General features: G+C 47.9%; 1 protein-coding gene across 1 annotated transcript; it reads right to left on the reverse strand.

The window, feature by feature from the left end:
- Positions 1–6,455: 6,455 nt before the first annotated feature.
- metrnla (meteorin like, glial cell differentiation regulator a) lies at positions 6,456–14,468 on the reverse strand. Its single transcript, XM_061847260.1, has 4 exons — positions 13,960–14,468; positions 9,670–10,058; positions 7,137–7,193; positions 6,456–7,063 (listed from the first exon to the last, which is right to left on the reverse strand). Exons 1-4 carry the CDS (start codon positions 14,067–14,069, stop codon positions 6,741–6,743), a joined length of 879 nt encoding a protein of 292 aa, XP_061703244.1. The 5' UTR covers positions 14,070–14,468; the 3' UTR covers positions 6,456–6,740.
- Between the last annotated feature and the right edge of the window lie 1,578 nt (positions 14,469–16,046).

Here is a 16,046-nt window from a genome sequence, read left to right on the forward strand (position 1 = left end):
ATTTGTTTGAATAATTTGCTTACCTGAGTTCATGCAATCATTCAATTTTCCATTCATCCATTCAGTTTGTCCTCATGAGGTTAGCAGCCGACTCTCACGCGGAAGGCTGGACACACCCCGGAATGGGCGTCAACCAATCGCAGGGCACATTAAGACTTGAGCCGAGATTCAAACCCAGATCCTCTTAACTCGCCATGAGGTCACCGTCCTGCCTTCACATAAAAAGAAAGACGGGGGGGGGGTGTGTGTGTGTGTGAAAATAACTCAAACCACGTGGTTGCACAAGTGCACACACCCTCGCAAATGGGCATGTGGCTGTCTTCATCAATCTCATGTTAAATGGGGGTGAGCGCTCACCTGCCGCCATTGAAAGTACATCAAAATAAGCCCCAAATAATACCCTTGAATACCCCCCAAACACGCAAAGGTGGGAGCACATGTACAATCCTGCCAAGGACTCAAATAAATCCCCCTGACATATCAAAACACTGGATGGGTTTGATGACAGGGAGGGTGTTTTATTTTCATTGTGACAGAAAAAAAAGAAATTGCGCAAACATTTCATCCAGGGCAAAAGGGCTGGTGCTGGAGCACCACCTCGTGCCTATGAATGCACGTGCCCCCCAGCACACGTTTAACCGCTGCCGTTGCTGCGTCGACAAAACGGAGAACTGTACTCTCGAGGATCAATATTCAAAATGGGTTCAAAATTGTTGTCGTAAATCTCGCAACAGACCAAAGTAGCCGTCGAGGATCTGGCTCGTGACCGTCGAATGAATGGAGTTGTTGCTTGCCGCACGGAAGCGGAGATGCGATAATCCTCCAAGAATGTGGACTTGTTTCAAAACCGGGAAGAGCCTAACAAGTTGAGACGGAGAAACCAAAGAATGGAACAAAGGCGGCCCCTCGATTGCTGATGTTCTGGAGGTTTTGGATTCGGGTTGTGTCAACAGGCAGGAGGCGGAATCCAAATGTTGCAACGTGACCTCGGCGGTGGCGTTTGTGGGGCTGCCAGGACTCGGGCCATCTGCGGTTCGGACGTCTTTTAAAAACAAGTTGATTGCCATTCCGACCAGACTGCGATTGGACTCCTTCAACTTCAAGAATTGTCTCCTTAAGCGTTACCGATACGGAGCCCGGCCTCGGTGACTCGCCCCCCGGCTGAGATTTCAGATGCTCAACCCGTCGACATCATCAGACGCTTGCACAAGCCGAGGTTGCTCTTGAGCACCGCTATTCATGTTACACACACAACACGTCCAGCAGATGGCGCTCGGTCTCACATGTCTTCGGTCTCAGTCTGACATGACAGATGGCCGAGTCCTGACTTCTGTCTGTGGTGTATGGATCATTGCCCCACTTCCCCATCGTCAAAGCCTGACCCGCTCGACTGCGACATGAACGGCGCCATCTCCTGGTTTTAAATGGACTTGTCAGTGTTGATCTTAATTTGATGATTAAAACCCTTTTGCGTTGGTTCTGTGTTTTGAACCTGGATCCTTCACCACATTCGTTTTCGTTTTTTTCAGGACAAGACGTCACGAAATGGTGCCTTGTATTGAAAAGGAAAGAAAGGAAACACTTCAAGGTACTGCCGAGTACTTTCGAATCTGGTCTTGGGTCTACTTCACCGCAGCGTTGACACTTTGGTCCAATCAATCCAATCCAAGGTAAACGTCGACATTTGTGAGGGAACGTCCGAACATTCCCCAACGCAAACGGAGCGGAACAACAAAAACGTTCGCTTGGGACGATCCGTCACGCCGCTCATTCGGCGTCCGTCAAACGTTAGCGTGTTGAAAAGCGCCATCCGTCACGCGCTAACAACGGCCGACGGCTTCGCTTTTGGCCTCGGGGCCACGCCCAAGTTCGCCACGAGCTATTCTTAGAAAACACGATGGGGTCAGAGGACGGTTGGGGGGGGGGGGGGGCCACAAGGTTGCTGTGCGGAATTGTTCGTCGGCAACGCAAAAACGCTTTGAAAGGTTCTCACGCCGGCGGAGCCAATCAAATTGCTGCTTATGCTTCTTCAGAGACGTTCAAAGTGACAATAAATGATCATTTTGTTGTTTTTTTTTTCTACACTTTGAACAATGCCAACAATGTCATTCTCGATATGTTTTTCTCAGGAAAGAAGATCAAATATTTTTAAAAATTATCTGAAAAATAAATGATGACCGGAATAATAATGGTAGCGATGATGAATAAAAGCAATGTGATTGGCTGTCATTTACGACAAAAAATGGACAGGAAATAAGAGAGAAATACATTTTAAATGAAGCATAAAGGATCATTTATAAAATAATGTATCACTTGCTGTATATCCAGGATTTTAGAAGAACTTTTTTATTGCTATTTTTGACCACTTTCAGCATTTTAACTTTTCCCAATTAATAATGCTCTAAAAATAATGTTGACAATTTCAAATTATTTTTTTTTTTTTATCATTAGTGAATATAAACTCAAATAACACAACCCCTGAGGCCACCGTCAATGTTTGAATTTTGGAAATTGAAATTAAATTGGAAACAATTCTGGCATACGTGGCAAGTGAGTAATCAAGGCATTTTTTTTTTCCCCCGCATTTGACTTTTTGCTTCATAAAAAAAGTCTCGCGATTCACTTCGGCTTGTTTCAAACCACCTGACGAGGCTCAAGTGCGATCAAATAAAATTCAAGCGAATATTTGTGCGTACTGCATCTGAGGAGCGATCCACTTGCATCATGACCTCGCCCGATTGATCCCAAAAATGTACGGACAAAATCCAAACTGGACCGGCCGCGGCGCCGTGGAGCGGATCCTCGGGAAGCTCCTTTCATTTTGGCCCACGCAAAATTCCCGCCAAACCGTAGCCGCAGGCTCGGCGGGCCGACCGTGTGCAAGACGTGCAAGCGAAACTTCCGGGAGTGCGACAAAGAAAAGGTGAAAAGGTCACCGTTCACCCTGGGGTGTCCCCTCGCACCCCAGCCGCTCTTTTCATGCCGCCGTCAATCACGAAACAACACTGGCGAGATGACATCATGAGAAACTGCCACGCCGTTGCCATGGTGCCGATGCAAAAGGCAATTGGAGCCCCGTAAGGATGGGGGGGGGGGGGGGGCACACAAATAAAAAAGTCATTTGAACCCTCCTGTGCGGCTTTGAGGGGTGGGACAATGAGGAGGTCCTGTGTGGCCTCTGTTGTGCACCACGTACATATATATATATATATATACATACATATATTTAAAACATGCATGCAACATAAATTGGACACGAAATTGCCCCTAGGTGTGATTGTGAGTGGAGCTTGTTTGTCTCTACGTGCCCTGCGATTGGCTGGCAACCAGTTCAGGGTGTACCAGGGTGAATATATATAAATGCACATACCCATCAATTTTCTTTGCAGCTTATCCTCACAAAGGTCGCAAGGCAGGCTGGAGCCTATCCTAGCTGTCAACGGGCAGGAGGCGGAGTACACCCTGCACTGGTTGCCAGCCAATCGCAGGGCACATAAAGACAAACACCCGCAGTCATAATCACACCTTGGGGCAATTTAGAGTGTCCAATTTAGGTTGCAAGTTTTTGGGATGTGGGAGGAAACCGGAGTGGCCACCCGGAGAAAACCCATATATGTGTGTGTGTGTGTGTAAATTGGTCAATTGACGAGCAATCCTAATTTTCACGATCAAGCACCTAATTAGCATATTGGGCTTGCTGCCCGATCTCGGGACGTCATTCCCACGTTGTTCACGTTGTTTGTTCGGCTGACGAAATAGTGTTGGGGTGGGGGCCACACATGACCCGAGCCACGGGACTCTCGGCGCTTCAGAACGAGACAACGGGGTTCCGGTCTTTGATACGGCATCATCACAGGTTGAAAGAAAGAGAAGGACACCCGACAAAACGCATCACGACGCCAATGCGTCCATTGGCCCGCATTAAAGTCCACCCATCAAAAAAACGGTGGCACAATTTTCAGTTGAGCGCAAGGAGCTTATCCAGCAATTTGACGAACACACGAGTTATCAAGTTGGCTGTCTTCATCAATCTCATGTTATGTCATGGGGTGAGCACTCACCTGCCGCCATTCAAAGCCCCAAATAATACCCTTGAATACCCCCCAAACAGTTGGCTTTCCACTCCACTCAGAACAAGACAGACCAAAGGGAAGTAAAGAGCAATGTTTAGCTTGATTTACAACCTGGCCAAAGGCCAAAAACCGTGAATTCTGAGATCGTCGCTGTGGGGCACATCGCCTAATCGCATGTCCTGGATCAATTGACGTTCATCTTGCGCAATGTGTGGACGGGGGACCTCAAGTGGACAGATAATTAACCGCACCTCACATATAGACAGACATCCAGCTGTGAACTGGGCCGCTTATCCTCACAAGGGTCGCGGAGCCGTCGGAGCCTATCCCAGCCATCTTTGGGCGGGAGGTGGACAATAGCAGGGAACATGGAAACAAGCACTCACAATCACACCTACGGGCAATTTGGAAACATTGAATTGCATATATGAAACCTTACGTTGCACATACAGCGATGCCAGAAAAAGCCCAACAGAAGCGCTGAGTCGGAAGAACTTAAAATTGCGCGCTAAATCGGGTCAGACTCGTGTTTGAATGCATTCTGAACACAGTTGCAGATATAAGAGGGTGTGCACACTTGTGCAATCAAATGACCTCTGCCCTTTCTTTTCACTCCTCCTATTGGGAGAAAAAAAAAATATTTGAAACGATCGATCTCGGTCGCACATTTCAACGTCCTCAAAACAGGGGGTGTGTAGACTTTTGTATAGCCCCCCCCCCCCCCATCGTGTTATGATTGGGACTCAGTGTTCAGTGTGGGTGGCTGCTGCTGCTGCTACTACTATACGGTAGCATACTAGTACTTAGTATCTGGGAGCCCTGGCGTGGTGTTGAAGTGCGCTGGGGGGGGTCCCAGCCACGTGGTCGGGGGGGGGGGGGGCACACAGGCCTCTATGATTCCAGCTCCAATCACGCCAGGCGCCGCGTCGTGTGTAAGTTTCGGGCATTCCGCACATTCCAGCATTTCCCGAAGAGGGGGAAAATATTTTGGGTCAGGGGGGGAGGGGCGCCCACTTTCTGACTCGATTTCACTTTTTTTCCTTATCCTGAAAATAGATCAGTAAATACATAAAAAGTCAAAAACACAAGATGAAGATGTGAGCATGGATTCAATTTTTTTTTTCACTCTCATTTGGATTTCAAATTTCTCCTGCATTTAATTTTATGAATCAGTCAAAAAGTGCGGCAACGCGTTAAGTTTGTGTTCATTAAAAACGTTATTTACTTGTTGTAAAATAAATACAATATTAAATAAAAAAAAAAAATCGAATCTATAGTTCTTGTACTTCTGACTTGATTTCTTCTTAATAACAGTTTAATTTTTTAAAAATAATTTTCTATGATGGAATATTTAATGAAAATAAATACATTTAAAATGAATACTTTTCTGCCCTTATTTTCCCCATTCACAAATATATGCATAATACAAATTAATAATTTAGATATCTGTTCTTGTCTTTATTTCTTTGAATATATGTCTTTTCCTCATCCTCTCGTCCATCTATACAATACGAGTACTTGTAAAAAGAAATATAATATTTTGTTCCCCCTCAGCAAAGAAGGAAAATTTTGTCCTCGTGGTCTCGGGCATCCTCGGGTTGCCATAGCGACGCTGTTTGCCTTTCCCACTGCGAATTCCGGGACGACCGCTTTGGACTGGAATGCAGACGTGACGGGGTAGGCGGTCTTGCTCCAAGTGGGACGACAGATTTGGGATGGGGGGGGGGGTCACGAACGGGAAGTCCAACCCAATCCCCAGTTAGTACGGCGCCTTTCACCCCGACCCGACCGGGTCCGTCTGGGCCTTTTCCATCTCCCGCGTTTTCGAGGACGCTCGGCACAGGTTCGCCGAAGTGGAAATCATTTCGGATGCCAACGCGCGACAAAAGTCCGCCGAAATATTGAATTGCTCGTTTCGTTTCCTCCCTGATGGATGACGAGCCGGCACGCCAGACACTCAAAACTTTCGTGCTTATTTTTATTGCATTCCCTCCCAAAAAAATTACTTTTCCATTCACGGAAAATGTTTTTATATACATTCGATTGGGTATTTCCTTTTTGAACTATTTATGCTAATGCTTTTATTGAGTTTTCTTCCATTTTTTGAACCAACTCATTTTTAAAAAATAATTTCCACATTTCATTTTCAAATTTCTATAAAATTTTCCCCATTCTCTTAACTTTTTACATTTGTCACGTTTTTTTTTTTTTTTTTTTAAATGTTCTTCTATTTGAACTACGATTGCCAATTTGATGCTTTTGTGTTCTTTTGAAGTTTTTCTTGTATTTTGACCCATTTTAAATGATTTCTATGCTTTTATTGAGAAAATTTATTTTCTTTGATTGACGTTGGGACGAACGCGTGTCAACAACGGGCACGAGTGTGGTGAGAGGACATTTTATTATTCACAAGGGCAGAACCATTTGGCCTCTTTTCACATTGAGTCTTTTTGTAAACAAAATAAAACCGGAAGCCTTCGGACTTCTTCTTCTCTTTCTTGGATCAGGGTTACCTCCCGTACATCCTCCCGCTTTTGGCAAAACGTGCGCCGCCGGTCCCGAATCGACCGACCGGCACGCTTGCGCTCTGTCCGTTCACATTTTCGTCCACCGACCTTTCCGCTACGTTTCGCCGCGAGCGGCCGTCGGTCTCCAAACGGGTCCCGCTCAGTCGGGGTCCACGTGACAGGGGTTGGTCCCGAGTCTCTCCGCCTCCTTGTACGAGCGCAGGAAGTCCTTGTAGCGCGGCGCGCACCCCATCCAGGCCTCGCCGAAGCGCAGCGTCCCCGTGAAGAGGAAGTCGCCTTCGCCGGCTTTGATTCCGCAGCGCAGCGGCATCATGATGCGTCCCGACCAGCGCCGCCGCCCCCTCGGGCCGGCGGGGACGAAGACCTGGGTCTTCTGCCTGTACAGGCGGGTGACGTCCACGCTGACGGACGAGCGATCCTCCTCCGCCTCCTCCTGAACCGACCTGATGACGCCGCGCGCCACTGAACAACGGGCAAAGTTACACACGACGCAGTACCGCGCACTTGCAGTCAAAGCGACACAAAGGCAACATACCAAAGTCTTTGGTGCAGACCGCGAGAAGAACCTCGTCGTCGCTGCACGGCTGACAGGCTGCAAGAAAACGACAAACGATGTTTGCCGAAAATAGAAAACACCTCAGGCAGCTAAATGTACTGGACCTCTGCGACAAACATTAATAGCCAACGCAACGGAGTTCAAATCCTCGAGATGAGATGGCGAACGCAAGTGCAGTCGAGTACAAAAACTGGACGATTTCCAAAAGAGGACGAGGCGGTAAAATAAAATCAATAATGAATCAGAAAATAAAACTTACGAAGTTGCCGTGTGGCCTTCAAACTTTTTTTTTTTTTTTTTTTAACAGCAGGCTAAAGGGCAAAAGGTCACACACACGAGACATCAACTAAGTCTAGAGACAGAAAGTACACTAGTACAAATCCGAAATAACCTGCACTGACGACCCAAAACCTACCGCTGGTATTTTTTCATGAATTTGTTTAGCCTTCATATTATTCAACAACTTATAGTGCATTTAGACTTAGTAGGATAAATAGCTAGAACTCTTGGAGACCAAACAGTTAAAATCTGTGGACTCAAGGGAGAGCCTTGTGGAACACCATCAATAGTTGTCTACAGGGGGTACTCATTTACCACAATTTTGTTCCTATGGTGTAGTTAAGGTGAGGAAACACTGATGCAGCATCCATCCATCCATCCATCCATCCAACCATTTTCTGAGCCACTTATCCTCACCAGGGTCGCGGGAGTGCTGGAGCCAATCCCAGCTGTCAAAGAGCATGGAGCGGGGTATAGGGCATATAGAGAGAGACAACGGTTGCACTCACAATCATACCGATGAGGCAATTTATAGTGTCCAACTAATGTTACATGTTTTGGGGCTAAGGTGAGAAGTTCGGTCATCCGGGAGGGGCTCAGTGTCGGGCCGCTGCTCCTCCGCATTGAGAGGAGCCAGATGAGGTGGCTCGGGCATCTGATCCGGATCCCTCCCGGACGCCACCCTGGTGAGGTGTTCCGGGCACGTCCCACCCGAATGAGACCCCGGGGACGACCCAGGACACGCCGGAGAAACTACGTCTCTCTGACTGGCTTGGGAACGCCTCAGGATCTCTCCGGAAGAAGTGGCTGGGGAAAGGGAAGTCCGGGTATCCCTGCTGAAGCTACTTTCCCCGTGACCTCACACGGAGGGAGGTTTTTGGGATGTGGGAGGAACCCGGAGTGCCTACCCGAAAAAAAACCCCCACACAGGCATGGGAAAAACGTGCAAACTTCATTCAGGCAGGGTCAGGATTTGAGCCCCAGTCCTCAAAATTGCAAGGCCAGCACCTCACAGCTGCTCCACCGTGCCGCCTAATGCGGCATATCCAAATATATATCCAAAAGGCCACCCATAACGGCAAGTAATTGTGACCTTTATGTCAAGTATAATATAGAAAGAAAAAAAAAAAAGTCAAGGGTCCTTGTATCGAGATTTGTGGAACGCCGGCAGTATCTGTGGAAAAAGGGGGGGGGGTGTCCTCATTCTTTTTGGTGAGCTCATTTTGGTACAAGCAGAGGGAAGCTCAAAAGCAGCTGTAAATTTAAAAAAAAAAAAAAAAAAAAAAAGTTGAAAGCCTGACATCAGCAAATTGTCTTTGAAGTACAAATCTTGCTTTTTAATTTAGAAAACAGAACTGAGATGCGCTCGGCTTTCGACCGTGAAAGGCGACCGCGGGGCCGAGTCAGCATCTCGCTCGGGTCACATCTGATGAAGACCACTTCACAGACCGGAACATCTGGACCCGGACGCAGTCCGTCGCTAATAGCGCCGAGCCAAACTGGAAAGCGCTTCAAAGAGTCGCCAGGGACGACGAGGTCGCAAGAAGGACGGAGGGAAAAATCAAAAATATTGGAGGAGGAATCTGCTTCCGAGATGAGAGGAAGCCAGTCGCTCGGCCCGGCGAAGCCATCTGCGCCGGCCGCAATGACGCGAGATGCGGACCGACGCCAGAACGCGTGCGCGGCTTCGTCGGTGGGGAAACGGCGCGACTGGCGGGCTGCAAAGTTCGGCAGGTGCGAGTCAAGTCGCTTGCTCGCAGGCGCCGGACGGAGTCGGCGAGTTCATATTTTCGTCCGCAATATTAGGTACACCTGTCCCATTCAAGGAAATCGAACGCGAGCGCTTTAGCGCCGGTGCACTCGCTCGCTACGTTTTCTCCTGACGTTTAACGCCTTGCTACGAGAAGCGGAATCAAACCCGACCGTGCCCGGTACGTACGGCGAGTCGGCCGTTTTGGAAATCGTAGTGAGGATGGTTTATCCTCACTTAATGTCCGCAATACATATTTTGAGAAAACAAATAAAATCTCATTTAGCACCCCCCCCCCCCATGTTTATATGTATAAATCTCGCTGAGCACCACACTTCATATTTTGAAAAAGTTATGGACGAAAACAATTTCGGCATTCAAGGCAGATCCTCATTGACAAAGCAATTAGTTGAAACTGCTTCATAAAAAAAATATTGATAATAATTGATTATAATTTAGAATGCACGTTCCGGTTCCTCTTACCGTCACGCGAGCCGTCGAGCGATCCGGGGACGTCGCTCACCAGCTCGTAGCGGAAGGCGGTGACGCGGCGGCTGATGTCGGCGCGCGGGACGGCCTCGATGAACAGCGCCCCCTCCAGGATGCCGAAGCAGCGCGTCTTGCCCAGCGCCTGGTCGCGCTCTCGCAGCAGCAGGCGCAGGCGGCCGTTCAGGTCCAGGTAGACGTTGGTCCCGCTGGACTCGGGGGCCGGCTTGACGCAGACGGAGAGGCGGGCGGCGGCGGGCGAGACGGTGTTGGGTCGCAGGTTGACGATGACGGCGCCCGTCGGGTACAACCACTCCAGCGAGCCCTGCGAGCAGCGCAGGTAAACCTGCTCCACGTCGCGCGTGTGGCCCTCGTGGGTCAGCCCGCTGGTTGGGGGGGGGGGGGGGGGGCAAGAGTGGGACGTCAGACGACCACAAAAGGACCCTCGCGCAAATAAACATAAACACTCACAGCATACAATAAAACCGCTTTATACACACGCAACCGCAAACATCAACACAAATACACTTTCTCCCGGGCACAAACACACAATAACACACTGTGACTCACACACGATCTTCCAGTCACACACAATCAAGCCGTTACACACGTACACAAACAGCGTCGCACAGTTTCATTTGCATACGCACGCAAGCACTACTTTGGAATTTCAACCCTGCGGTTTATGCGGTGATGTGGCTAATTTGTGTATTTTTTCCAAACGGCCGCAAGGGGGCACTCGAGCGGAAAACGTAAGCGTGAGAGCGGTGGAATATATGTGCCGAGGAAGCGATTTTTTTACCGGTCCGGCCCTGTTAGCGCTGCGCTGCCGTGACTCAGTGATTTTTACCGGTATGCTTCTTTTTTTAACCGGGCCTGTTAGCGCGGCGCTAGCGTTAGCACACTGGCACTAGCATTAGCGTGGGGGCGCTAGCGTTGAACTCTGTGTACCGTTTTTTGTTTTGTAAACATCTCGTGTTTCAATGTGGGCACTTGCGGCTTTTACACGGCTGCGGCGTACGTATGTACCAAATGGTATTTCCTTGACAAATGTACCGGGTGAGGCTTATAACCAGGTGCGCTCTGTAGGCCGGGAATTACGCTATTTATACATAGTTATGTATTTATAATACACACACAAAACGCCAATCAGGTGCGGGTTATTAGTGGCGCAACCAAAGGTCGTTTGTTGGAGTTTGATGGGTGCATGTTTGGTGGAAACTGCCAATTTCAAGCGTCAAAACATTTACCAACAACATTGTGCGCCGTCTGGAAAGTGTGTTTTTTGGGGAAAGCGCTGCAGTGGAAAGGGGGCCGACACAAAGCCCCCCCCCCCCCCCCGTGGAGCGGTGGACAAACACACCCTGGCAAGCCGCAAGCGCACGAATGGCTGAGCGCGGCAGGTCACGCGGCCAACCTCCCTGGATGCCTTTCAATCCACTAAAGACGGTTCAGGAGGCCCCGTCCGGGCCGCACCTCGGACCGTGGCGCCGACTCGCCGACCGCCTCCTGAATTTAACAACCCCCCCCCCCAAAAAAAAAAAAAAAAAAAAAAAAACAGCGACTGTCTGTCAGTCAGTCAGTCAGTCATCCTGCGGCAAAAGCGGCGGAGGCAGGAAGCCGTCCGTGGGCGAGACGCCCCCGGTCCCTGAAAATCAGATCCAGAGAAAGGGGAACCCGGCCCGGCGTGCCTTGAATTAACTCCAGCCTCGTCCCACTTTTAGCGTTTCTGCGAGCAATTAAAGGAGCTCAGTCGAGAGGCCCGCTAATCAACACCAGATTATTGGTGCGCGGCTCAAAGCGGCCAACGCTTTGCTTCTACCGACTGCGCCGTTAGGAGGGGAAAAAAAGTCTTCGGGCCAACTTTGAAGCGCAAAACACTTTTCAGCAGAAGACGAGTGAATGTGCGACAAAAACAACGTGATACCACAATATTGATGTTTTAATGCCCCCCCCCCCTTCACTCCAAAGTGCTCATGAAAGGTTCCGAAATAGGAGGGCCGTCCCAATCCGACCCCTGAGATCAGCAATTGGTCCGATGTCGTCCCCCCACCCCCAAAAAAGGGCAAAACTTCATCCCGTGGGCCGCTCCAGCACTTCTGTCCGGCGGCGCGCAGAGCCCACGTGATCGCAACAGCGCCTTGCTGAGATGCTAACATGGAGTCAAGGCTGCTAGCTAGCTTGAAGCCATTTATTGACAATCCTCGAGACGTTTACTATCAAACGAAAGGCACGACAAAAAATTGACGCCTACTGAACCTTAACACACATCACTACAGTTTTGTTCACAAAATTGCTAGCTCAATGCTAACACACGACAAACAACACTGACGAGCTAACACAGAATAGCCGCAATCGCTAAACAAATTCTCTATAAACACAGGAAAGCGCTCAATATAACAATACTCTCCCTTCAAACTGTGAAAAATGAACTATAATCCAAATATGCCTTCCACTTTTTTTGCCAGATTGCATCCCCTTACGTGCGTCACACTGCCCCCAGAGGCTAAAATACGCACAGCGGCAACGGCGATGGCTCAGAAAACGAAACCCGTTGGTGTCCGGTTCGGAAGTGAATTGTCATACAAATCAAACCAAAAGAAAAAAAAATGGATTTGAACTTTATTTTGCGCTTTAAAATGATAATCTGTATTTATTTATTATAGTATTATTTCTCTTGGGATTTTTCATTGTTTTTTAGTTTATTTTTCATTTAGTCTATTCAAATGTAGAATACACTGATGTTGAGGTGAAGCAATGGAAGTTATTGACATGTAAAATTAACCTAATTAAAATTAATACCTTGAAGGATTTACTAAAATATTTCATTCATTTTTTATTCATTTTGTTACTTTATGTAACCCATTGGTGAATAATAAATGGGTCAGTATGGGTAAGTATGATTATTATCCCCCCCCATTTTTTTTTTCTTCAAAACACATTTCAAACTGACATCACCTCCAAATATTTTTCAAGTGCTAAGAATGGGCGTGGCCCACTGAGCGTTACAGATTACAAATATTAGTTATTAAATATGGCAGTTATTTTATTCCATGATGCCTTATTTATTTATTTTTTAAACTAATCAGAATGTGAATTTGATTCAGCCAAATATCATCGTGATCGGCCTCAGAATGTCCGTGGGGGGGGGGGAGGGGGGGGGCGTTTTCAGCTCCACTCGTTTGGATCGGCGGTGCCTCGACTGCCACTCGGCCGCCTTTTCGAGCTCCGTAAGCGGCGATGCCCTCACGCGCCGACGCCGGATGCGCTTTTGGACGCTTATTAAACGTCCGGCGCCGACAGTCACAGTCACGCACAAAATGGCGTCACTCGTCAGGAACTGCTGTCGACCACAACTCGCCCGTAGACGCTCCCGCGCAGGTGAACCGGCCAACCCGAATGACTCCGGCTCCTGATGTCACTCGCTAAGCCACGCCCCTTTTCTACAACATACAAACTTCCGACGTTGATCGCAGCCACTGTGCAATCTTGCGGTGCACTTTTACGATTCGTTTATTTCTTGATGTCAACGTCATCGCCGAATATGAAAGTTTTGCCTGCAAAATGTTGCACGTCTGCAGTGCTGTATCTGGAGAGTTCAACGTGAAGCATTTGGAGATGTTTGTGATTTGTTTATGCGGAACACGGCAACGTCACACCAGATATGACAATTTTGCGCGGAAATTACCCCCCCCCCCCCCGTTTTCGAATTTGCAAGCATTTTATGTTAATCACAGCCTTGCGAGGGAATAGTTTTGAATGTTTAGTGACACATCGACGACGAAGTTTTGTACCTTCGGCCACGAAGCACGTTTGAGTAAGAAAACAACAACAACAACATTTAGGAAAACGTTGCTCGTCTTCGCAGAGGAGATTTTGATTGTGTCCACTTTTCGCTGTGGTAAATAGTTTCATATATTTGTGGACAAATACTGGGAAACTTTGTGCTTTGGACAAATTGTAATAGAGAGTGAAATCGTGGCCAAAACCGAGGACGAGGCTGACTTGAAATCATTTTGAAAGCCAGAGAGAGGAAATATTGACGGAAAACCAAAAACGACTCGAGGCATTTTCAGATTAAATTAAGCCAAAAGTTGCTGCTTGATGTTTGATTCCCTCTGCCTTGGAGAGTTGTTTTTAGGGTATTTTATATACAAAAGGGCAGAACATTGCGATTCATCTCACGGGCTGGCTCATGCAACGCGCGTTGTTAAATTTCATTTTTTTGAATTATTGTGCGTGCGTCGGCTATTTTTGCTCGAGTGTGTTGGTTGGTTTTCATCTCACCTGCCCTTCCAGCTGCACTGGTCGCTGGAATACTGGCCGAGGGAAGGCCGACCTCGGCTGAGCAGGACGACGATCGCTAGCAAGGCGGCTAGCAGCGGCTGGGTCAGCATGTTTGTCTTCGCCTCTTCTCGGCCTCAAAGGGGCTTCAACGTCCGACGCCGCATTTCCACACTCGGCTCACTGCGGCGCTCTCCTCCGCCTCGAAAATTATTCACCACTTCCTCCGCGGATTGGTCTCCCCGCCTCCGCGTGATGCGCACCGACTCAAGAGAACGTCGGTGAAATGAGCTCCGAGCTCCGAGCTTCGATTGCGACCGTGAACGCTCCTCCCGCGCCGCGCCCCGTTTGTCGCTGGGGCGGGACGTGTTTACGTGACCACGCCTCCGCTCGGATATTTCAGGTTCGGTTGAACATCAGCGATCTTTCGAGGAAATGTGACTCACTTGCTTTTTGTGATAAACGCAGATAAATGGAGGACTTGTGTTGAGAAGAAAAACAAATCACTCAACCCTATTAAAACATCTTCCTATATCTTTATGAACATTGTAAAGTGACGAACAAAAACACATTTTACACGTAAATAATAATAAAACCTTTAAAAATATACCTTGCACTTATTTCATGTAGACATACTTGAATTGAAGGAAAGTGGTGAATTTTGGGCTAGCAAGAGACGACAAATTATTTGTGTTGCAACGACATAAATGAATTCTCTTGCATAAGGCCACGACTGATCAGATCTTGCTTCTCTGAATCAGTTGCCAAACACTCCCCCCTTCCTCCCCGTTCATGTTCTTCCATTTCACTACTGCCCCCCCCCCCCAAACCAAGTCGTTTTTACATCATGTTGTCATTGTAAGGACGAGAAAGTTTGAACCTGTTGGTAGTAAAAATAAATAAAAGTCGTCAGCATGAGTATTCTCATGTAATGTACGCTTCCGAGAAAAATCTATTTAGGAACAGTTTGTATTGTTGGTTTTCCAAAACTGCCTTCGGGATAGCAGTAAAATAAAGTTCATATCTTGAAGATAAATCACACATGACTAAAGGAACATTGAGAAATATGCTCTTTTAACAAAGACAGCAGCTGATAATGTCATTTTTTTTGTCAATTGCAGAATTATCAAATCTTTGTTGAACAAACAGAAGGTTGACGCGCCGGTATACGTACAGCTGCAGTATCTTCTAGCTGGTGACAAGTTGCACAACTTTAACAACAAAAAAAAAAAAAAGCGACATCACACAGATTAACTGAATTGAGACTTTAGAACACACTTAACTTGACTACGTGTATCTGCGTGTACTACTAATCAGTATCAAAACGGCAGTTTTGCATGTAAAAATCTTTGGACCTTGAGCAGAGCCTTGCGGAATTCAGTTCCGAGTCGCTGCAGCGAATGAGCCCTCGTTTGTCTGAAAACGGTCAGTACAGCGTTAAGCGATCGTGCCTTCTGCTGCAAAAATTAGTTCGTTGCGCCGTTCATACTTTTCAAAAGTCGGACGTCAGTCCCCTCGTAAACCGAGGAATGCTATAAAAAGTACTATCGATTTGTTGGGACGGCTGGAACCAAAGCGAAGCCGGCTTGTTGGCAGAAAAAAAATCAATTGGACTCGGTGCTTCAAGGCGGCAGCCGCTGCAGCGAGCGACCACATCAATCGGCCCAAAGTCGGTCGTAACGGTCCGGTCACCGCAGAGCCGCACCAGGCGGGATTCTGCGCCTCCGTTGTCTTTGTCGCAGTTGCCACTTTCGCCTTTGGCGACTTTTGAAGAGGAAAAACAAAAAGGCTCATCCGAAGGCGTTTTTGTTGACAGTTGAGCCAAGATACGCCGAAAAGACAAGTTTACAAGATCTGCCAGGCGACATCCGTGTGGGAGTGAGACGAGCCGCACGGACTTGTCCCAAAGTTACAATTGGGTTCATCTGTAAACATGGCACCCAGCGTGGATCCGGGGCATTCGGCTCTTGCGAAACTTCACCTTTGCGGAGTTGTGGGAACCAAAACCCGTCTGACGAGGAGAACCAGAAGCGTTTGGAACTTTTCTGATTGGGTTTCATTGGAAAGATGACTGATGTGTCAGGATTAAA

The sequence above is a fragment of the Syngnathoides biaculeatus genome, chromosome 16 (assembly GCF_019802595.1).
Source record: "Syngnathoides biaculeatus isolate LvHL_M chromosome 16, ASM1980259v1, whole genome shotgun sequence".
Classification (NCBI taxonomy): Eukaryota; Metazoa; Chordata; class Actinopteri; order Syngnathiformes; family Syngnathidae; genus Syngnathoides; species Syngnathoides biaculeatus.